The following is a 24,300-nucleotide window of genomic DNA, read 5'->3' on the forward strand; positions in this document are numbered from 1 at the left end:
ACAGCACAATGTGGGGCTTGAACCCGCAAACCGTGAGATCATGACCTGGGCTGAAGTTGGACACTAAACCGACTGAGCCACCCAGCTGCCCCTCCACTTTAGATTTTATCCTTTACTTTGAGATGAAAAGCTCATGTAAGAGTGAGCTGTGTTTATTCCCCTGCGTCTTAACAGGTCCAGGTAAGTGTTGTGAGCATGGCCTGTGGCGACCTTACAAAGCCCACCCCCATTGGGTGGGACTCACAATGGGCACTACATTTCACCTGACATAAATGGAAAGGATGCAGTGAAGGCCTGGGTTTCCCCCATGACAATATTTCCATCCTTAAAAATGGCAACATCAAGTTGTTTTCAGAAGTATTTTCTGGCACTTTGCTTTGCTGATGCCTGGAGAATTCTCAATGGTCTGACTGGTTAACTGGGGACCGACTGAAGAGAGCTGAGGACCCCACTAAGTGTGGCCTGAAGGCCTTGGGATTGTTTCTGCTAATAGAGCAAAGAAGCCAAGAGCCCATCTCCTGCAGCCCATTCCTTAAGGAAACAATAGTGACATTCTGTGTCTCTCTTTCAATTCAAATAAGATTGCTTCTGAAGTCCAATTTGGGATGTGAATTGGCAGATAATATTACGACTGGGAATATTAAGTAAGTAAGTGGGAATATTCTCTAAAAATAAGGAAAATGAATATATTTTAGATCTCAGTAAAGCTTTTTTTTTTTACATTTTTTTATAAATGTTTATTTATTTTTGGGAGAGAGAGACAAGAGTGTGAGTGGGGAAGGGGTAGAAAGAGAGAGGGAGACACAGAATCCAAATCAGGCTTTACGCTTTGAGTTGTTAGCACAGAGCCTGATGCAGGGCCTGAACTTACAAACCTTGAGATCATGACCTGAGCCGAAGTTGGACGTGTAACCGACTGAGCTACCCGGGTGCCCCTGTAAAGCTTGATGAATAGAAGGCCTAGACAGGACAGCAGAGTTGCAAAGAACACTGGCTTTTGAGACAGATGATTGGAGACTGGAGCGTGACTCTGTTTCTCTCTACTTTCAAGTTCTATGTCCCCTCCAGTCCAAGAATCCTTTGATTAAAAACATCAGCAATTTAATGACAGCTCAGGGTTGGCGGGGAAGGGGATCCACCTCCATGAATCGATACCATTGGTACATGTTGATTGAAAATGAATTCTAGAATTAAGTAAATACAGTGCTTAAGCAAGGTAATTCCTTATTTGTTAAAGTATGATAATACAACATGATAGTGTCTAGTTTGTTAATAATATGATGACACTAATACCTATCTCTTGGGTTGTAATGATTAAATGAGATAAGTGCTGGCACACAGTAAGTACTGAATGAATGACACTAGGGACTGGGAATGCAGAATGCCTCTCCCTGGTGAACGGAGTCTTTGTAGTCTTGCTAGTCAAATTCAATATTCACTAAATACTTATTAGGTACTTACTATACTACAGGTACCTAGGAATTATTTATGTTTATGATAGTTAATAGTGAATTCTACTTCCTTTATGCTTGAAAGTCATTTGGTAATTCGGTGCGGGGGAACTTAATAATACCTAATGGGTCACAGATACTCAGCAATGTATTTAATCGGCGGGGGGGGGGTGTCTATAAAAACTGATGATATTTTATTTTGTGATTTTGTGATATGTGATTTTGTTCCTTTTTTTTCCCCCAGAATCTAGTTATCAAAGTGAAATAAGGTAAGTTTGAAATCACATCACTTTCCTGAAAACAAAGACAAGCAAATGAAAAACAACCAAACAACACCAACTCTACCACCACTAACACACACACAACTGTGGTGTTTCAGGATTATGTTACTCAAAATTAAGTACTGAAGGTGGACGACTCTGAAAAACACATACGCCGAACACAAACTCATATGGCAAAATTAATCATAGAATAAAATAGGGGCTGGTTACTGCCTAAGTTTGACTTGCCCTGGCTCACTTAGGAAAAAGGAGATTTTCTACCTGGTGTCTGGCATTTACAACTCTTTCCACAAGAGGACACTAGGTGCCTGCACCGTGACTGTTGGCCCTCCTGTTTTTAGTCAATGCAAGGGACTCAAGGAACATTTCAAGGATATTAAAGAACCATGCAGAAATCCTGCTGCAGTTTCTGGGGCGGTGGAGAACAGTGGGGCCAGCTGGATGGCTTCAGGCACATGAAACTGACCAGACAGACAAATTAGGTAGCATTTACTGCTTGTACCACTGATAGGGGAGGGGATAGAAAAATTCCTGACAATCCCATGGCCGTCCAGAAGTAGCCGCAAGCACTTTGAAGGTAGCCGTGTCAAGGACCTACGGTAATACAATAACTAGTTTAAATGTCTGCAATATTTATACAAGTATAAATGCGCTAAGGGGAGGGATTTTTAGACAGCAGTGATTTTGGTGGAGGTGTTACAGCCAAACTGTGTCTAATTTTCACTATTTTATTAGATAATTTTCGTTTTTGATAGGCTGTGGTTTAAAAATACCTTTAGGCTACACGCGGTGAATGAAGATGTGTGTAATCATTGTGTAACAGACACGAGCTGTTTTCTCTTTGACCCCGGTCACTCCCCGGTGATAACGTGGTATTGGGAGAGGCAGCTGCGGTCTCTCTCAGGACACCACAAAGCAGCAATCTGAAATGACACCTCCTTTGGGGGCTGACTTAGGGCAAGAGGAGAGGAAGGCAGACTCACTCTAATAATTATTCTGGTATTTCTCAGCCTGATGGCAGCCTGGATTCTTCCGTGGACCGTTATTGACTTCATAACATCTTTCACTTGTGTTCTCTGGGATATTAGCTGATTTCAAAACATAGGACACTGGTCAGCAGCGATTCGGGGGCACGGGTAGAGAATAAGAACTACTGACAGCAGCAGCAACAATATGGCAATAGTGATGACAACAGCTGGTTTATGCCAAGTGCCGAACACACGTGCCAGGTGCTGTTCTACACGCAGTGGAGCCCGTTTTCTCGCCGGATGCTCATGATGATTTTATGGGCCGTTTCTTCATTTTGTAGAGGAGGAAACTGAGGGGTACAGAGAGGTTAGGTAGTGTGCCCCGGGTCTCCCATCTGGAGAGTGGACGGTCAGGATGTGAGCGAGGCCGTCCTGCTCAGGGCCTGGACCTTGCCCCTGTGCAGCTCTCGCACTTAGATCTGAGTGCATTAGGTCTGGGGAGCAAAGACGGGGAGACTCACTGGGACCCCCATATCCTAGCTGCTTTCCCTGCACTGTGCCAGCTGTGCTGGCTCCAGCTGCTTTCAGACGTCTTCTGCAGTAAAATAACATACTTCTTCCTCTAGAATCAATGCATGTTTATTATAGAAAAAATTAAAAATACAGTTTAAAAAAATATATTTATTTATTTTTGGGAGAGCGCAAGTGGGAGAGGGGCAGAGAGAGGGAGACAGAGGTTCTGGAACGGGCTGTGCGCTAACAGGCTTGACGGCAGCAAGCCCGATGTGGGGCTCGAACTCACGAACCGAGAGATCATGACCTGAGCTGAAGTTGGACGCCCAACCGACTTGAGAAACGCTCAGCCCAAGTGCCCCAAACGTATCGTTTTGTTTGTTTGTTTATTTATTAAAAAAGATTTTTTTTTTAACGTTTATTTTTGAGACAGAGAGAGACAGAGCATGAACACGGGAGGGTCAGAGACAGGGAGACACAGAATCCGAAATAGGCTTCAGGCTCTGAGCGGTCAGCACAGAGCCCGACGTGGGGCTCAAGCTCACGGATTGCGAGATCATGACCTGAGCTGAAGTCAGCCACTCAACCGACCGAGCCACCCAGGTGCCCCCAAACATATCGTTTTAAGAAATGATTTTGAAATCACCCCTAATTCTATTGTTCAGAAGTAGGTATTGTCACCTGAGTATGTATATGCTCACTTCGATGTATATGCACGCATCGATGCGTTCACGTCGATACACACACACATGCATTTTGTAAAATTTGGACCATAATAAACCTTACTTCATAAGTTGCTCTTCTCTCTTGAAACTCTTCTGAAGATTATTTCCGTTGACAAATACTTGCCGGCCACATTTTTGCTTCATTTGCTTAATAAATATATCTTACTGAAGTGTGAGTACAGAAAAGTTCACAACTCACGGGTGCATCGCTTGATTACCTTTCGTAAGGCATATGGGCCTTGAGTGGGGCCATGCAGAACTAGAACACCCCTAGCGCCCCAACCTCCCTGCCCCCCCACATTGCTGCCTCTTCCTCAAATGTCACGTCTTCTGACCTCCATCCCCACATCCCCAGAGATCAGATTCATATGAACTTTGTGTAAATGGAATCATGTCATGTGCACTCATTGATTTTGGTTTTCACCCTATGAGATTGGTCCGTGTTGTTCAGAGAAGATGTGGATGGTTGATTATGTTACGGTACCACACACTGGGTATATATGCCATTTATCTTCTCCTTTTCCCTTTAAATGGGCATTTGGATAGTTTTCAGGTTGGGGTCATTATAAATACTGTGGCACTAAGCAATTTAGCATGTATCTTTGGTGACATGTTCATAAGTCCTCATTCCTGTTTTGTATTCAGTTGGGTGTGTGTCTACTGGTGAACGCTGGGCTGCAGGGTAGGCAGGGTAGACGATTCTGTCATCATCCAGTTTTCTGAAGTAGGTGCACCTGTTTATACTTTTACATGCGGTGCGTGAGAGTTCTCATCTGTAATAACTTTTATAGGTGGCATGGAATTTCGTTTTAGAGATGGATTGTCATTTATTTTACAGTCCCCTAGGGTGGGGCATGCGGACTGTTGGCAGCTTTTGCTGTTATAAAGCGTTCATGAATGAACATTCTTTTAAGTAAATCTCTGCCCATATCTTTGGCCATTTCCCTATAATACATTCTTAATGGTCGAGCATGAATATTTTTAAGTCTTTGGATACCCATTGCCAAGCTTTCCTCCCCTGGGATGCTGCACCGATTTTTACTTTATTTTGGAGATTGGCATACCTTTTCTTTAAAGGGCCAGATAGTAAATATTTTTGGTGTTGTGGGCCACACTGTCTGTCACACTCAGTTCTGTTGTTGTAACATGCAGGCAGCCATAAATAACATGGAAGTGGACAGGTGTGGCTCTGTTCTGATAAAACTTTATAAAGGGGCGCCTGGGTGGCTCAGTGGGTTGTCGTTGGCCAACTCAAGGTCACTGGTTTCTGGGGGTGGACTATATTGACTGGGGAATGGTGCCCACAGGGCTCTCGTGATAAGGTTCCATCTCTCCCCACCTCAGTGGGAGTGTGAGCAGGCAGAGACCACTTGCATAGCTGTGCTGGTGGCGATGAGGGTCTTTCCTGATGCGGTGGTAAGTTCAGTGTGCGAGGATGCCCTAGGTGGAGCAGTGTGAACCAAACATCCACTACTGATTAACATTTGGCTTTTAAAAATGGCCTGATTCCAGGAAATCTGCAAGTGTGAAGACAAACAAAGAAACTTTTGAGACAAACCTAGAAAGTGGCAGTGAAAACCTGGGCTACCATTCAGATGAGCCACGGACGGCAAGTGAGTGGTCGGTGGGGCCGTGGGAATACCCGAAGGGGCGTGTGGAGGAGGGGCTGGCCAGCCCAGTACCAGCTGCGGAAGCCAGAGGACTTAGCCATTCCTGGGCATTGTTCTTTGAGTAATTTTCAGAAGAAGGAGAAATTTCAGGACTAGCAATATTCTAGTAGGTAAACAGTCTACCTATTTGTCCAAAGTTTAAAGCAAAGTGGGATGACAGTTTAAGGACTTTAAAATAAACTTTCTGTTTTCATGTTCTCTTTGGATATAGCCTTCTACCTTTAGTAAAGTATGTGAGGAGGCATTTTAAGACATTGAGGGTCACTTCCCCAAAACTTCAAATAAAGGTGAGACTCAGCAAGAAATCCATTCCTATTGAGCTTTAGAGGGAGTGGGAGAATGTTGAAAACAAAACCTAACTTTGAAAAGTCTTTGTGGCACCTGAATGTCTTACCTTTACAGGACACAGTCCTGGTGAGGGCATCTTGGAAGGCTCGGGCACTGGTTAGCAGCAGGGATCTTCCAGAAGGCAGATGAGAGGGGAAGGGAGTACAAATGGGTTGGAGGGGGAGACCTGGCCCTTCTAAGTTGCCTGGAAAATCAAATTCCATGGAAAGATGTTTCATTAATCAGTTCTTACTGACAGGCTCCCCCCAAAATTGTTTTCACTAAGATTGGGGCTGTGCTCATGTCCCATCTCTCCCACTTTGCCATGGCCACCTCACATATCTATTCAAAATGGCTCACTTAAGACTTTTAAAAATTCCATGAAGCACGACTGGTTCCTTTTTTTTTTTTTTTTTTTTAAAGTTTATTTATTTATTTTGAGAGGGAGTGCACACGAGGTGCAGACAGAGAGACAGGGAGAGAGAGAGTCCCACACTGTCAGCACGGAGCCTGACTTGGGGCTCGATCTCACGAACCGTGAGATCATGACCTGAGCTGAAATCAAGAGTTGGTCACTTAACCGACTGAGCCTCCCATGCACCCCTTGACTGTTTCCTTTCATAATCGGGTCACAGCTTAAAAATTTCCTGTAGGAGAATATTTATTTCTTAGTGTTTTGAGCAATTAATCGTGTAGCTTGACCAAAATCATAGCCCAAACCAAACCTATCTTTTTTTCCCCTCTTTTGCCCTGTGTTTATTTACCTTGGTCAGCATTACAGCTATGGATTCACCTTGTCTCTGGATGAGACTAATGAGTCAAGGAAGAGCTTGATTGTGAGTTTGCCATATTTTTATTTCATTAGAAAGGTAGGAGTTGCAAAGTATGTAACCTCAGGGTTAACTCTAAAAACAATCTGTTTATGGTTAAAGATTACTTTATGCCAGGGTTACTATATAAAAACAAATGCGTTTCCTTCTAAATCAGAATTGTGAGAACGTGTTATTTGGGTTTTGTCATTTATCACTCTAAAATCCTTCTTCTGTTTCAGAACTTGCTTCTTTTGCTCCAGTGTCCTCTGAATCCAGTGTTCAGGAACAACACAGCAGTAGGCAACCTTATCAGGTGATTCAGACCATTTTACCCATTTTGAGACTCTTTTTTTTCCCCCCCTTTAACAACCCTTGCCTGGTGGTAGGTGATTATAAAATCATGCCTGTTTTATGCTCATGATGGAAGAACATGGCCTTTGCTCACTGGTCAACCTGTCAACACGGAGGGAATGGGCCAGGACATGTAGTATCTCTTGGCCTTCGTAGTGGGTATTGGGGGGGGAAGATCAGAAGTGTAGGTGGGGGCTTATAGATCTTGGGGTATCTCTTACATGAGGGTGCAGGTGTATGTACAGGTCTGGAGCTCCAGTGGGGGAGCACAGGTGGTAGGTATTGTTGGTTGTTAGGCAAACTCTGATGGTCTCCATCCTTCAAAGCGCACATAAAGAACATAGTCACCCAGGAACCGTGATGACACAGTATGTTACTTTTCTGACACAGAGTCGGTGGTGGTTGTCACAGATGAGTTAGAGTGCCTGCACAGAAAATACAATTCTTTGCATAGGCATAGTCATATTAGGCAAAATATGTATTTTCTGATCATTTATTGACCTGCACAAAGGCACCTTGAAATGAGAAACACTTCGATGTGACACTGCAGTGGTGTCCCCGATATGGATGAATGTTCTCCCCTTTGGCTTTTGGAAAAGGCCCACTGGCAGATTGGGATCCTGAAAGCACTCAGGGTCCGAGGTCATGGCCGCATTCTGACCGCGAGTCTCTATCAGCCTGAGGCGCTGCTGCTGGGAGTGCCTTCCTAGACCCGTCATTCTTTGTACGCGTAGATATTGACTTGAGCTTCCTTGAGCTTCCGGGCAGCCCCAGGCCATGATATTCCTCTCGGCAGCTGAGATTCAGCTCAGTCCATACATCTTGTCAGTGATGTGTGCCTCCTGGGCCTTTGGGGGTGGGTGGGGGGAGGTGAGGTTTGATTGATGCTCATGCATGTATTAAGAGACCTAAATGGTCTCAAAAGAGTGGTAGCCAGGTGGGAAGGCATATGGGGGGGGGGTGTCTGTGGCACGAAAGAACATGGGCCTACGTGACAAATAGTTGAGTTCCTGGTACAAGTTCAGGCTATTTCCCTAGGGTGATTGTCGGGAAAATGGAGAGGTAAATTTCTTCCCATCTAATCTGCTCTCTTTGGCACATAGATCTTCTGATACATTTAATCTGGCCCCAGGTGGGGTGGCTTGTGGAGACATAACAGATTTCCTTTCCAGGGGCCATCTCTTGACTAAGGCGGGCGGGGGGGGGGGGGGCTGACCCAAGAGAGTAATCACCAGGCTGTGAAGGAGCCTATCAACCCTCTCAGACTGGACCTGAGTGGGGGCCATGGGCTGATGGAGGGGTTCTCTTCACCCAGAACCAAGCACGGTCGTTCAAGAACACGTTTACTCCAGCCCTTATTTCTGTGGTTACCTTTTACTGTCAGGTGTCTTTCCACTGGACAAGCCAAAGTGCTTACGTCTGGCGTTGGGTGGGGGGCATTGGGATAAGTGGGGAGGGGAGTCAGAAGAAGTCACGTAGATGATCCCCCCCTGAAGTAGAAATGAGGACAAGGGAGAACTCTAGATGCATTTGGATACAGGAATGGAGAATGACGTTTCAGAGCTTAGAGTGGATCCTTCTTGAGTTTGAAGTGTTTTGAAAATACGCGGGGAGAGAAACTTGAGAAGTTTCTGCTACTTAAACGTGTCATCAGCTAAATAATCTATTGGTGGGAAAAGAACAGTGGCCTGGAGGTGCTGGGCCCTGGGGGACTGTCACACACACCTGTGTTTCTTGAAGTGTCTGTCAGTTTTCTAGGGGAAGGTGCATCTCGGCCCAGAGCATCAAGGTCCTTAAGAAACCAACAGAACACAAGGAGGATGAGCTGTTCTTGCCTGGGCTAGAAGCTGGCGAGAGGCTGTTTAAATAGCTGGATTCTTCTGTTTAGAGTTGGGGAACTTCAGGGCAAACCCAGTTTTGAAGAGTCCCCCTTTGATCAGTAACCAGAGGGTGCCTCTGCAGGTGCGGGCCCAGGCACCGTCTGCAGGTTGTCCATTTGCAGAACCCGGACGCAAGATGTACCGTGGGGTACACTTTCCATGAGCACTTTGGGAAGGGAGGGAAGAAGGCAGACGGTGACGCAAGTGGCCGAGCCTAGGGGCCCTCGGCCCAAAGAGGACATATTCCTGCACGTGGTCAACTGGCCACTCGAGAGCTGCCAAGAGGCCACGCCGCTGCTTCTAGAAACAGGTCAAGGTGACTTGCAGCACAGAGGTTCCTTTTAGGACTTCCCCAGGCCAGGCCTGTAGCCCTGCCAGGTCCGTGCGTCCGTGTTCATGCTGTGCAGCCCGAGGAAGACCTTCGTCAGAGCTCATTAGGCCTCACTGAAAGACGACAGTGCAATCTGCACTTTCTTTTCTCATAGGCTCTCTCCGTTCTGTAGTGACCCCTAAAGGCCCAGGAGAGGCATCTGAGAGCTACTCAGAGCTCTTTCATTTGTCTTTCATCCCGGCCTCTTCTCCAGAGACCTCAGTGTGACTCCAGCCTGTGACAGAGCCACCTGCGCCACTGTTGGGTGTTTCCATGCTCATGGGCTCCGGTGGGACTCCTGCCCATAAAGCTGGCTTGTTGGAGTTTAGGATTGTGGGCTACAGACTACGTGATTGTGCAGAAAATCTGCACCAGCCTCGGCTCCTCAAAAGCCCGTAGCTTCAGCTGAGACATGTCCAGCTGGGAGTCAGCCTGCCCAAAATCTCTTCCCGGTGTTCCTCTGCATGGAGCTCGTTGGGGCAGATGCATATCCTATCCATGGAGGCATGGTGTGCACAACACCAGCCGAGGCTCCTGTTTTGTATTAATAGGTCTCACAGTGGGGTGATCTTGGTTTTGCCAGCAGCTCAGCAACCGTTGAGTACGTGCCCTCGTTCTCTCTTCGTGCTGGCTCTCTCGTCTGCTCAACCTGCTGGTGTTATGTTAACTCAGCATTTTCAGATCTTAACTGGTGGCCCAGGCCTACGCACAGTCTAGCACAGCGTTACTGGGCGCTCATTAAAAGCTATGCACTGGGGGCGCCTGGGTGGCGCAGTCGGTTAAGCGTCAGACTTCAGCCAGGTCACGATCTCGCGGTCCGTGAGTTCGAGCCCCGCGTCGGGCTCTGGGCTGATGGCTCAGAGCCTGGAGCCTGTTTCTGATTCTGTGTCTCCCTCTCTCTCTGTCCCTCCCCCGTTCATGCTCTGTCTCTCTCTGTCCCAAAAATAAATAAATGTTGAAAAAAAAAAAAAAAAAAAAAAAAAAAAAAAAAGCTATGCACTGATGTGGAGAATGACTTCAGTGCTTAGCCGTATGCTGTCACGAGCAAGGTGATACAGGGAGTGTGTGTGTGTGTGTAGATGCGCTCCCTTTGCAGATAATCACAACCTGATCACCCCAAGACATTTGTTAGACAGGTATAAAGGAGGACGCACCATAAAAATACTGTGTTTGGGGTTCATTGAAGAAAAGTAAATAAGTCCATGTCAGATTGCCACTTTGCTCTTGGGCACTTTGGTTTCCTTCAAGATTATCCTGTTCAAACACAATCTGAGGAGGAGGGAGCCTGAAGGGCCAGGGGCTGCACTCAGGAATCATTGATGTGGCCTTTGGGATGCCCAGACTCTTGGTCTCACCTGTGGACCTCCTGGCTCAGTGGACTTGGGATGCAGCCTCAGTGCGTCTGAGTTTTGGACAAGACAGGGCGGTTGTCTAGGTGGTGAAGTCTAAAGGCAATTGTCTACCTTATAACAAGCTGGAAATGAGGGGCTGCTGGGAGAGACAGTGGAACATTTCCAGTGACCAACTTGCCTACTTTGTGATGATTATTTGCTAGCGTCCCAGGGCATTCACGACACCCAGGTTACGTACACCGGGTAGCAGTTACCCCGGACCTTTCCCGAGGGTGGAGGGCGCCTGTGCTCTTGTTGGAGTCATGTGGATCTCCTACAAGTAGAGGAGGGTCCAGCCCCCGAGCCCTGCATGTGCCCACACTGGCTCAGGGACCAGAGAAGTGTCCCAAGGAGCAGGCAGCGTCTTTGGGCCACTCTTCTCCTCGCCTTCAAGACCGCAACTTCCGGCTCCACCCAGAGTCCACGTCTGTGTCTGATCTCCAGGTTGTGGTGAACCTCCACGTGCCACGTCTTTGTCGTGCAGCACAGGCATGATTTTAATTACATTCTATGCCCAACAGTTACTAGAGCAGGAAATTGGAGTTTTAATACTTGCGAGGGGCGTTTGCGGCTGCACCAGCCCCCATAACTCTTGCCCCATCGATACCTTCTGATTGAGGTCCAAAACACAGGAGGCCCACACTGCCTTGGGGAAGATCAACCTGAGACGTCATGGGGAACCTCTTTTTTAGGATCTCTCATCGTGTCCAGATGCTTTCGGTGCTGACAGCCCCGAGAAAGCTTCGGAGGGGTGAGGGCTCTGCTCAGGGACAGGCTGGCATGAGTCAGGTCCATTGGTGACCCTGGGCTGTAATCACAGGAAAAGGTACCTGCTGGCTCTTCTGGGGCTCCCTCTCTGCCTCATCCCCACCTGTCAGCCCACTGCCCTGCTAAGGTCTGCCCTGAACACGGGACTCTTCACCAGAGGCTGAGAGATGGGGGCAGTCCTTGTTCCTACCAGCAACTGGCAGAAAGGGAGGATGTGTTTCCAGGATCCAGGATCCCAAGGAATGCTTGCTGAGCCTGGAGGCACAGCCAGCACCTGTAAGTTCCTGTGTCTTGGTACCTTGCCGGCTCAGCAGTGGCTCTCAGTGGAGCGGTATACCGGAAGCTCTTCGGGTATTTGTTAAAATGCAAAGTCCTGAGCTTCTTCCAGCCTTTCTGGATCAGAACCTCTGGGAGATGGGGCCAAAGAATGGGTGTTTTTACCATGTTCTCCAGGCGATCTGCTTTGACGACAGTATTTTAGTGGCCCCACATGAAAACGGAAGACGTGTACAGCCTGTTTCTAAGGGCAAGTCACTGCTGAGTGCTGGGGTTTTTCTTACACCTGTGCACTGGGAATGACTTCTACTTCACGAGTGTGCTACCAAGTAGGTGGCTAGGCAGTGCTGCGAGGAGCGTTAGACGGAAGGGTCTGGATACCGAGATACTTTGCAATCTAGGCTGCACTGTAGTTGGGGTAAACTTATTTCTTAATGTTTATTCATTTTGAGAGAGAGAGCATGAGCAAGTGAGCATGTGAGCAGGGGAGGGGCAGAGAGAGATGGAGAGAAAGAATCCCAGGCAGGCTGCTTGCTGTCGGCACAGACCCCGATGTGGGGCTTGATCTCACAAACCATGAGATCATGACCTGAGTGGGACGCTTAACCGACTGAGCCACCCAGGCACCCCAGGGGAAAGCTTTTTTAAACCTCTTATGTTTTAAGTGGGTCCGAAGGCATACTGCATTCACTCTGGATGAAAGAAAAAACAGGATTTTAGGCTGCAGAGACCCCAAGAGCATGTATTAAATTGTAGGAAAGGTCAGAAAGGAAAACAAGAGAGTGATTTTCAGAAGTTACAGACACCAAAACGTGACACTTCTTTCCCCTGATGATTCCTATCCAGGCTGGATTTACGGTTAGGATACATAATACTGACTTTATATTCTAGAAAGGAGTTGATGTTGGTGAAGTACAATAAACTTAGGTATAACTGCCCATGAGACACGTTAGGACAAAACTAATAAATAAAACTAGAGGGGCGCCTGGGTGGCTCAGTCCACTGGGCTTCCAACATCGGCTCATGTCATGATCTCGCAGCTTGTGGGTTTGAGCCGCACGTCGGGCTCTGTGCTGACAGCTCGGAGCCCAGAGCCTGCTTTGTTGGGATTCTGTGTCTCCTTCTCTCTCTCTGCCCCTTCCCGGCTCATGATCTGTGTCTCTCTCTCACAGAAAAATAAATAAATATTTAAAAAATTAAAAATAAATAAAAATAAAATGAGAAATTCTTACTGACAATTACAGCCAGTGGGAAGGGCAAACACCATTTTTTTTTTAATATGATGTCATGGGGTTTGCAAATGTTTTGCATCTTGATCAATAGTTAAAACCAAGAGGCCTCCTTTTCCTCTCCTCTTTCCGGGCCTCCACTCACTGTCAGTCAATTTTTCTGTTTATTTTGGGCAACTCTGTCCCTTTCTCTCCGGAGTCTGTCAGTTTTGAAGGGTGAACGCTTGAACAACTTGAAATGTGGATCGACTCTTCCCCGCGAATCACCACCCTCCTGAGATCAACAGAAACAAACTCTTGATAAATTTAGAAAACAGCCAGGCGTTAGTGCAGCCCAGTCGTGAAAACAAAAGGCAAATAACAACTGCAAAAATGTCGGGCATATTTACTGCAGAAACCCACTTCCTAGAGCATGTTGCTGAGGTGGCTCCGTCAGCCTCCTGTTTTCCCTGCATGACCAGGAGTCACCAAGTTCAGACCACGAGCCTGAGTGATTCTATCCTGCAGACTTACTCACATTCCGTTGCAATGTCAATAATGCATGGTGCCCGGTTGCATTATTTAGGATGTGCAGTGTGGCCGCGGTACCCTGGAACCTGAGATGGCACTCTCAGGACTGGCAGGAAAACATATTGTGTGTTTTTTAGTAGGGCAGTATAGTCAGGCAGGCACTGGTCCCTCTGGAAGAGTGTGTGGTTTGCCGGGGATCACACTTCCGAATGAGAACAGAACAGCAAAGATGGCATTTCTCGCAGGAGGCAGCAGCCTGGCTGCCCGAGGAGACAGACGAACGATCTGTGCCCCTCTCCTGTAGAAGGAATGTGTGTTATTAAAGAAGGTTAGAAATCTATCTATCTATCTATCTATCTATCTATCTATCTATCTATCTAAATGTCTTTATTTTGAGAGAGAGCATGAAAGGAGGAGGGGCAGAGAGAGAGAGAATCCCAAGCAGGCTCCATGCTCTGTGTGGAGCCTGATGTGGGGCTCGATCCTGCAACCCTGGGATCATGACCTGAGCTGAAATCAAGAGTTGGATGCTCAACAGACTGAGCCACCTGGGTACCCCCCCGAAGGTTAGCAATATTTTATATTTTCATATGGAAGTTAGAATTTCTGTAGGAAGATTGAAAAAAAAGAAAAGAAAACAAACCAGAACAGCACATCTTTGTGGTACTTTGCCTCCGTACAAATGAATATTGGATTCTTTGACCTGCGTTGCTCATGTGGCCCTGAGCTCGGAAACTTCGGGCGTGCGTGGAAATACTGACATAAAGGAAGGATGTGCGTTAACATTTTTGCTTCCTCTCTGGGTCCTCGTTTCTTCTTATCTGATGAGTGGAGGTTTCTTCTCAAGTGTGCCTTTTCCATCCATCTCCACTGATTAAATCCACCCTCTTCTCTTGTCACCAGGGACCTGACCGCCGGTGGTGGGGTCCAGCAGGTCGCCCGCAGGTTTCCTTTCCCGTGGCCAGTCCTAGGACCGTGAGGAACGTAACTTTGGTCTAGCGAAGACGTCCCTCGGGTTCCATTCTGCACATGGCTGATAACATGCATCACGCCCGCGTTGTCCTTCCTCTCTGTCCCAAGGCTGGGCTCCCGCTTCGCCAGTGTTACCGGGAAGCAGTGATGCTGGAGTAATCGGAATGGACACTTTATCGTGAAAGAAGGGGTCCGTTTCCCCACCTTCCAGCATAGAATTTGGTTTTCAAAACGTTTCACGATTTTAGTGAATTCCACCAAGTTGCTGAGTAAAAGCTACGAGTCCATCGTGGTGATTTACTTGTCACCGGACACTCCTTCTTGCTCTCTAATAAGTGGCAGATAAGCCTATATCATACCATGACTTTTAAAATATTTTTGTTATTGTAATCATATGAAGACAATATTTATGTATGTTTAATATGTGGGACATTATTGTATATTGTTTGTGAAAAAAAAGAGCATACATATTAGGATCAATCAGAAATCTAAGATTGCCTGGGAAATCAGAACTCATAGGTTAAGAAAAGATTAAGTTCAAAGCCGACGTACACATTGTGGATATTTCCATGAAGACAGTCACTTTTGTCTGCTCCTTATCAGGCTTCCTCTCCAATGAGTTAGATGTGGATTTTGCTTTGTGGGGGATGTAACTTACATACCACAAATGCCATGAAAACACTGGAAATGGGTAATGTATTCTTTAATAAATAAAAGAGAAAACACCAAAAAACATGTATTGCCTCTCTTAATTCCTTACTATTCAGGTGGTAGTTTAAGGAATCATGATGTTTAGGAATCAAACATTTCTAAAAAGCAACATGAGATGTCTGGAAAAAAAAAAAAATCAAAGGGCGCCTGGGTGGCTCAGTCGGTTGAGCATTCGACTTTGGCTCAGGTCATGATCTCACAGCTTGTGAGTTTGAGCCCCGTGTTGGGCTCTGTGCTGACAGCTCAGAGCCTGGAGCCTGCTTTGGATTCTGTGTCTCCCTCTCTCTCTGCCCCTAACCCACTCGCACTGTCTCCGTCTCTCTCAAAAATAAATAAACATTAAAAAATTTAAAAAATCACATTTTCATGTTAGTCTTTGACTACTGTACATTTGCCCCATAAAAGTTAATACGAGGGGCTCCCAGGTGGCTCAGTCGGTTAAGTGTCCGACTCTTGATCTCAACTCAGGTCTGGATCTCAGGGTCGTGAGTTCAAGCCCCATGTTGGGCTCTGCACTGGGCATAAAGCCTACTTGAAAAAAAGCAGTTAATATGAATGTTGTTATTAAGAAAAAATTTGTCTTTTCCAAATATTGCTTTTTCGTGTAGATATTGTCAGTGCATTTCACTGCCTACCCATCTCTTCATATTTACCCCGGAGACAGGACAGGTGGCTGAGTCCTGCACCAGTTGGTACAAATTTCTGTGATGGTTAGTAATTAGCAACTGCTCAGTAATTAACGACATGCCCAATCATGGACTTGCTAAAGTGGAATTTGACTTTTAAAATGGGTTAAGATTTTAGTGATTCCTTGGAGTTACTAAGTAAACAATGTACATTTATCGTGATGACGTTTCTTATCACTTAACACTGCTGCCTGCTAATCCAATCAATGGTGGACAAACCTATATACCACCATGACTTATAAAATATTTTTGTGATCTGAAATCACACTCAGCCTCTACCCTGAAGGCTTTCATGTGAATCAACAACTAATTCCAGAGCTATCTGCTGGTGCAGATGTCCGATTCACTGGCACTCATACAGTATCTGCTCTGATTGGCTGCTGTTCATGCCTTACTGGTTGTCCAATATTTTGAGTATCACCACTGCCTAGCGGATCCTGAAGAAAATGCCATCTCTTCTAGCACTGTGTCCCTAAAGTGAGGGAATTGGCCGCCTCTTTCTCTTCGAAGTAGAGCTAAAATGCAAAATTTCAAAAACCCATGACGATTGCTAGATCACTTTCCCAAGATAATTTTTTATGAAAAAAGTTGCTAATTCACCTGCTTCAAAATGAGACTCTTATTCATTATAACTTCTTAACTCTCTGCCAGTGTGTTTCTGTCGTCCATCATCATCCTTGAGTGGGTACAAGTCAAGGGGAAAGACAAGAGTTTCAGAAGACCTTTTGGACAGAGCTGTTCAGTGAGTGAACTCTGTATTCTTTACTTCATGGTTTGCTCTCCCGAAACCTTCACAGAACCCAGATCCTGAGACAAGGCAAATGTCATGTCATTTATGCCTTTTGTAACCTTTACAGGCGCTAGCGTTCTTGTAGGCATTGAGTAAATATTGAGATCAAACAGGGCAATATTGAGAAAGACAATATATTGAAGTGTAATGAATATTTGCCATCTGCCTGCTATAAGAATTCCATTTTGGTGGTTGTTTTAGGAATCAGTGGGAGTTGCATGGGAAATATAATTGAACTTTAAGTTCTGAACTCTGGAGAGCAATGCCAAGTGATTTTCATGGAAACTGCTTCAACTTCGTTGGTGCCTGTTGCCTCAAAATATTTATCAGTCCCTCGGGAAGTTTCCTCTGTGTCACTAATGAGCTATTTCCTTACTGTAGCTTATTCCAGAAGTAAGGTTCCTCAAAGGGACCCCCAGCCAGTTTTTATTGCACAGGAGGTGAATAAGTTATTTGAACAGAACTGTCTATAGCTGTCCTGCCCAATACCATAGCACAAGTGGCTATGCACATTTAGGTTATTTGGAATTAAATAAAATAGAAGATCCATTCTCTAAGTCCCACCAGCCACATGTCAAGTGTTCAATAGCCACACGTGGCTAGTGGCTACTGTATGGGACAGTGCAGGTGGAAGTTTTTCACTGCTGCAGAAAATCCTATAGGATAGTCCTGACCTAGAGCTAGCTATTTGGAAATGACCTTGATGTGTCCAGGATGGGCTCTTTTACACAAACACTCAATTGGTGTCTTCTGTCAGTGTTATGTCTGTGTGCTTGCTAGTTTCTATTTAGGAACCTGTAAACCCCAAGGCGGCTCTCAACTGAAAATGGTATTTTGCTGATGTGGTAAATTCATCTCTTACTTCTGCAACGCAGAGAGCTGAAGCATGCCCAGGGGGATGCGGTGAGAGGGGTCAATCATGGCTAAATGTCACGGCCAAGAGTGTTCCTCAGAAAGACAGACATGGCTACTGCTAATGAATGGCCATGAGGCTGCAGGTTTACTTAAACAAATACCTCTCAAAGGCGTGTGCCATAAAATCCTGGCTGGGGAAACCACACCTGTCCATCCTTCCAGGGGTCTTTGACCATGGTTCCTCTGTCAGATTCCAAGCCAGCCCCCTGAACTCGAGGACCTTACACAGTTTGCTTAAGAGTAGGGTATAAGTGGTAATGTCAACACATCAAAGGTAATTAGAGACTTGAATAGAAGCACTTCCTTTGCTCTGTGTGACCCTGACCTTGGAAACTGTGAGAGATGTTCAAGTTGCCTTGCCAGATCCTGGGAGTTTGATCACCAAAAGGGTGAATGGATGCTGCCAATCATATAGGAGATTCTGTGTCAACAACCTATCCCTGCCACGTCAGTGCTTATGATACTGTTGGGGAAGAGTACTCCATCCTGCGTAAAGAGGGTGCATAGTCCTCCCTGGGGAGCACCTGGGAACTCGGAGCAGAGATGAGGGAGGTAGAGGAGAGGCGAGACAGTAAGGAAGGGCAGGGGGAGTGGGGGAGAATGGGACGGACAGGGGGTCTAGCCAGCCTGGGCCAGGACCCGAGGGCCCGAGCACCTGTTATCGTCCAAAGGGTTAGACTTGAATGGAGAGAGCTCCCAACAGTCGCTGCCAAGCCCTGGAAGCCTGGCAGTGGGAAGTGAGGTGACAAGACTCCCTCACTCTCTTGCTCATGCCTCCCCTTGACCAAGCCCGACCAGAGCCAGAGGTCCGTGGGGCCCACCCATGTCATCCGTCCAGGATGCAGAAAGGCAGAAAATGGATATGGAGGGCAGGCAGGCAGAAGATACCCAGCAAGGAGGATCTGGCAACATTTAGGAAACAGAAATCAAGGAATGGAGAATGTTTGCAAAGTCACGGGGAAAGACGTTTGGCCTGGTAGCATTCCACTTTTTCCATTCTTAAGGATGCATCCCTTTATACCGAAAGAGGACACCATTTGGGGAAAAGGAATTTCGCTGCACTGAACTTGAGTAGGTCACGGCTTCGGTGACACCTCAGTAGAACAAAGAGATGGGATGGTGGTCCCTGAAGTCCCTTGTGGCACTTATCTCTGTAGAGATGCTCCCTCTCTCTCTCTCTCTCTCTCTCACACACACACACACACACACACACACACACACACTTGCCCCGTCCTCACCTGACACGGCCCAGCTGTCGGACTGAAGCTGTTCCCATCTGAGTGCGTGCAGGCAGCCCTGTCCCCGCTGCACCGGGGGAGATGGTAAATATTTAATTCTTACCTAGTTCAGCCTGTAAATCACGCCTCGGGCTGTGGCTTCGGGTGAGTCTCACTTTCCAACATTTCCCAAGCAGGCCTTCCTCCTCTCCCTGGACCTGGATGAAATGCAGTCTTGGAGGCAGTGGGCGGGGTCCTGAACAGAAAGCAACCCCACATTTGTCTCCCCTCCTTTGTTGCATGAGACGTGTTCTTTCTAAGCATACAGTGGGATTTGGAGCGCACACACCCGCAGGAAGGTTCGTGAGGATTACCATTCAGCCTAGTGGCTTCAGACAGAGAGGTTCATGACCAGCATGTAATCACAGTGGGTTGACAAAGCAGAAAATGAATGATCCCAGTAAAGTATGGGGGAAACACAGTGCACAATGTATTGATATATTTCTGCTCAGAACCCTTAAGAATGCATGATATTTTATAGGGTAACTGAATTTGAGAACAGTTGCTAATCTCGTGCTTCAATTTCATGGCTAATAACCTCTGAGGTAGTTCAAATAATAGCAAATTACTGTCTAAATCAGAAACTAATTTTAAGCATTATAGTCGATCTAGATTTTTTCCTTAAAAAGTGCAAATGGGATGAGATCAAGTGAAATGTAGTTAGCCAGAAGGCTCGGACCTTGGCAGTAGGAGGTGACACAAGAATGTGCCCGTACCTTCTGCCTCTTCCCAGTTGTGTGGTGTGCATGTGTGCGTGTGTGTGTGTGTGTGTATGTGCATGTGTGTGCTTGCCTGTGCATGTGTGTGTGCTGTATTTGTGTGTGGCATGTATGTGCATGTGTGTGTGTGTGTGTGTGTGTGTGTGTGTGTGTGTGTGTAAGGAGCAAGGAAGGGGGAGAAACATTTGTTTTGTGCCAGCCACAGGAGTCAGCAGACTGTAGCCCATGAGTCGAGTTCAGTCTGCTGCTTTTATTTATGTGGCCCACAAACTAAGAATGGTTTTTCCATTTTTAAGTGGTTGAAAAAAATCAAAAGAAGAATATTTCACTGAATGTGCAAATTATAGGGAATATAAATTTCAGTGTCTACAAGGACAGTTTTATTGGAATGCAGCCAAAGTTTACGTATGGTCTATGGCTACTTGTAGGCAACAGAAGCAGAGTTGAGGGGGACGGAGCCGTGTGGCCCGTGTAGCCTGAAGTAACTATAATGTCGCCCTTTGCAGAAAGCGTGGTCTCGCGCACACAGGCACTTTCATGGGTTGGTTCGCTCAACCCTTACTTAATCCGGCCGTGTTCTTTTGTCTCCATTGTACCGACAAGCAAAGTGAGGTCACATAATACGGTTCACAGCGACTCTGACCCTAGGTCTTTCTGATTCCCAAGCTGGTTCTCTGTCTACTCTCTGTTCTGGGTCACAACTTCTCCTGGATCTCCACCACTCTTGGGATAAAATCTAAAACCCCACCATGGCCTATGAGGCCTGACTGGCTCTACCCCCAGCTCTCCCTGGCCATGTACCACTCTCTCCAAATCATGCCCGAGTGCAGGAAATTCCACAGGGGTCTGTGGTGCTGCCCACACCAGGGCCTTTGCACGTGCTTGGAACATTCACTTCCTCCCTCTTCACTTTGTCCAACTGCAGCTGATCCTTTGGATTTTCCTTGGTGGAGCCACTGTGTCAACTAGCTACTCTTCCCACTATGCTTCTGGGTGAGGGCTGGCCACAGAGAAATGTGCCCAACATCTGGGAGGTGGGTGTGAAGGCCCAGTGGCCACACATTCAGAAGGGTGATGCCCCAGATGCCCTTGAAGCTCACACGTGCTGAGGCTGATTTGCTGACTCTCTGGAACTGCAGCCCCTCGGGCACCCCCATCCCCATGACCTCCTTCTGCCCCTCTGGGTCCTGAGCATGGGGCATGTGCAGTCTGAGGGGTAGGGAGCTGGTTTCCCCACCCCACGGCACCTGTGTCATGGGGGTTAGGAGAGCTGGGAGAAAGACAGGGTCCTAGTTTTTCTTCCCAGGTCCAAGTTTGTGTCTCTGCTGTCCCAACTCTTCTTGCTGATGGTGATGACTACAGGCCTATCCTGGATGCAGAGGCAGGAGTTGGCTATGGACTTCTCGTTGGCTTCTCTTCACAGTCCCTGCCTGGTGGCTCTCATGATCCTCTCACCTTCCCCTCTGGGCATTTACTTCCCCAGCATGTCTTATGATGGTGTGAAGTCGAGTCCCTATAATGAATCCTTTACTCTATGTCACGTGGGGCATTTTGCTTCCTTGATGGAACTCTAACAAACCTACCGCCTATTGGGTTCATGCCTCGACTATGTTTGCACATCACCTTAGACTTCGTTGTGCTACCTAATGACGTAATTGTTTGTATGATTAACGAGTTACCGAACGTCTACTTTCCCATTAAATTCTGTGGAGGTGGGCAGCTCCGTGTCTGCCCTGTTCCCCTCGTGGCCTGGGCACCACTTCCGTCAACCAGCACATTCCATGTGGTCAATAAATACTTGCAGAATGAATGATGTATTCCAAAAGCAGAGAGGGGACATGAAAATTGACTTTGTTTACATTGCTTTCAGAATCTCTAGGCTGTCAAGGTCCGTGGACTCACGCACCTTAGTGGCCAATTTCCACTCATTGGCTCACCTGGTGTCACAAGTCAAGGGGCATGGCACCCACCTGCTGCAGAAAGACCCACCAGTAAGGTAATCGCCATGATTTTTTTTTTTTGGCCAGGGGTCATTTAGAGTTGGATTTGCCTTTTTGGAGGTCTGGAGGCCCCCAGAAACATGATACAGGGGAAAGAGCTGGAAAGAGGCAACAGAGCTTGCTGCCTGTGTGACCTTGGTCATGTCACTTGACTCACATGAGCCTCATCCCATTGGTGAAGCTGGGAGTGTGGGTGGGTGCTTGAAATTCTTGATGATTGACAGGTGGCAGGCAGCTGAGGGTAGGTTTCCTTTGGAGAAGCCTGCAAAACCTTTCAAATGCTAGATGGTGATAGATCTGTGTATATGAGCTTACTTTCCACTAAATATCCCACAATAAATAAAAACATAAAATATGTTTGTCGTGCATCTAAGGTACCGGGTTTTCCATGAACGCAATTGCCATGGAAATTGAGGGCAGATGGCAGTGGATTCTATGGGAAGCTTCACAGAGGATGATTTGCCATTTTGGAAAATGGCGTCGGCAACAGCACCACCGTTTGGAGTATCTGAGTTGCTGTCATGAGACACATGAGTCGCTGGAGAGTTACAGCTGCTGCATTCCTGGTAATTCTTTAAAAAAAAATTTTTTTTTAACGTTTATTTATTACTGAGAGACAGAGCATGAGCAGGGGAGGGGCAGAGAGAGGAGGAGACACAGAATCTGAAGCGGGCTCCAGGCTCCGAGCTGTCAGCACAGAGCCCGACATGGGGGCTCGAACTCATAGGCTGTGAGATCATGACCTGAGTCAAAGTCGGACGCCCAACTGACTGAGCCACCCGGGTGCCCTTGCATTCCTGGTAATTCTAAGCGTGGAGGCAGGGATGTGACTGTCTCACGTGTCCTCCTATGGAGTTCCATTGACCACTGCATTTGCTGTCTTATCAACAGCTTCCCGGAAAAATAAATCACCAAAATCCATTTTATTTATTTTTGAGAGAGAGACAGAATGTGAGCAGGGGAGGGGCAGAGAGAGGGGAAGACACAGAATCCGAAGCAGATATTCAAAGATATTAAGATATTCAAATGCACTCTCTCATGTAAATAATTTATGCAAATATAGGCAGATTCCATCACTGATATCCCATAATTAAAAGTCTTGAATTTTGTATCTCTAAGCTTATCAATAACAAAGCAGTCCTCTAATTCCAAAATTTCTTTCTCTTTTTTAGATCAACCTTTTCATGTACCAGGAAACATACATATGACCAAATGACCAAAACAAAACCAAAACCCAGTAAAGCCCCAAATTCCCCAAACCAAAAGACCCCTGGAGTTATAGAAATTCATCCCTAAGCCCTTATGAATATTTTAATATAGACATTTTCCCAAAGTATATTTTTGTGTATTGTAATACACAAGGAGTGTTGTTTGTTTCTTCTTTTTTTTTAATGTTTGAGAGAGAGACAGAGAGAGAGAGCGTGGGCAGGGGAGGGGCAGAGAGAGAGGGAGACACAGAATCTGAAGCAGGTTCCAGGCTCTGAGCTATCAGCACAGAGCCCGAGGTGGGGCTCAAACTCACAAACCATGAGATCATGACCTGAGCTGAAGCCGAGTGCTTAACTGACTGAACCGCCCGGGAGCCTCAAGGAATGTTATTTGAATACTTGTTGCTTTAACATGATTTGTGTTGGTTTAGAAAACAGAGAGGAGGGGCGCCTGGGTGGCTCAGTCGGTTAAGCGTCTGACTTCGGCTCAGGTCACGATCTCGCGGTCTGTGGGTTCGAGCCCCGTGTCGGGCTCTGTGCTGACAGCTCAGAGCCTGGAGCCTGTTTCGGATTCTGTGTCTCCCTCTCTCTCTGACCCTCCCCGTTCATGCTCTGTCTCTCTCTGTCTCAAAAATAAATAAATGCTAAAAAAAAAAAAAAAAAAAAAAAGAAAACAGAGAGGAAAACTTCAATGAAATACTTTTCTGTCATGTGAGTCGGCAAATACTGTGAGTGGGAGTTATGTAAAAATTAAAAACGAATAGCCACAGAGAGCTTGACCATCGTTGGATGATCTGACTTCGAAGGCAAACCCTTGGTTCCCCCTGGGGTATAGCTTCTCTGGGACCATGGGAGTAGCATGTGGATGGAGGGCCAAATTTGCTTCAGAACCTTTATTTTTCTGTCTTCAATGGAAGCTAGAGTCAGCCAATCAACGTTTATTGATTTTCCAAGGTTCCTTAGGATGCAAAGAATGATACTGCCGCCCACACAGAATTTTCGAGTCATTGGTTTCATCAAAGTGCTGTTCTAAGGCTGACTATGCTCACGATGGTACCCTGGGGACCTGCCGTGGGTTCTCACGTGAGCTACATCATCTGAAAGAGAGATACAGCTTCTCTGCTTCTCCGGTCTGTGTACTTTACATTTCTTCAAAGACTGGCTACACTGCAGCCAACGTACAGGTCAGGACTTTCGAAGGGAGTAGGGACATTTTCAGAGGGTCCCAAATTGTCACTTAATGTTAAAATTGGCTCATATCCAGTTACCTCCTTGCCCAATATCCTGACTTGCAGGCACAGAATTCTAGTTCAACTCTGAAGAAGGTGATTCCAGGAAGCAGGAGTTAGGGAGTAGGGAGACTGAGGCTGGGAAGGAGGAAGACAGCGGGTATGGACGTTATCCCCAATGTGCACAAAGCCAGTAAAGTTGGCGACTGTGACACTGAGGGCTCAGGGGATGGGGGGGGTCCTCCTGCAAGGACAGCAGGCTTATTCCTGC

General features: G+C 46.6%; 1 protein-coding gene and 1 long non-coding RNA gene across 2 annotated transcripts in view; both read left to right on the forward strand.

The window, feature by feature from the left end:
• The window catches only part of IGSF5 (immunoglobulin superfamily member 5), a 52,620-nt gene extending 37,391 nt beyond the window's left edge, over positions 1–15,229 (forward strand). Inside the window, exons 7-10 of the mRNA XM_030330034.1 lie at positions 1,696–1,720; positions 5,451–5,551; positions 6,987–7,060; positions 14,426–15,229. Of these exons, the coding sequence (XP_030185894.1) occupies positions 1,696–1,720; positions 5,451–5,551; positions 6,987–7,060; positions 14,426–14,521 (296 nt within the window). The 3' untranslated portion in view covers positions 14,522–15,229. The remainder of the gene's footprint in view (positions 1–1,695; positions 1,721–5,450; positions 5,552–6,986; positions 7,061–14,425) is intronic.
• A 6,236-nt stretch (positions 15,230–21,465) lies between these two features.
• LOC115524244 lies at positions 21,466–22,897 on the forward strand. The gene is made up of 3 exons (XR_003971988.1): positions 21,466–21,588; positions 21,967–22,158; positions 22,765–22,897. It is a non-coding gene; the product is annotated as an uncharacterized LOC115524244 (long non-coding RNA).
• The last annotated feature ends 1,403 nt before the right edge of the window (positions 22,898–24,300 follow it).

This window comes from Lynx canadensis, chromosome C2 (genome assembly GCF_007474595.2).
Source record: "Lynx canadensis isolate LIC74 chromosome C2, mLynCan4.pri.v2, whole genome shotgun sequence".
Classification (NCBI taxonomy): domain Eukaryota; kingdom Metazoa; phylum Chordata; class Mammalia; order Carnivora; family Felidae; genus Lynx; species Lynx canadensis.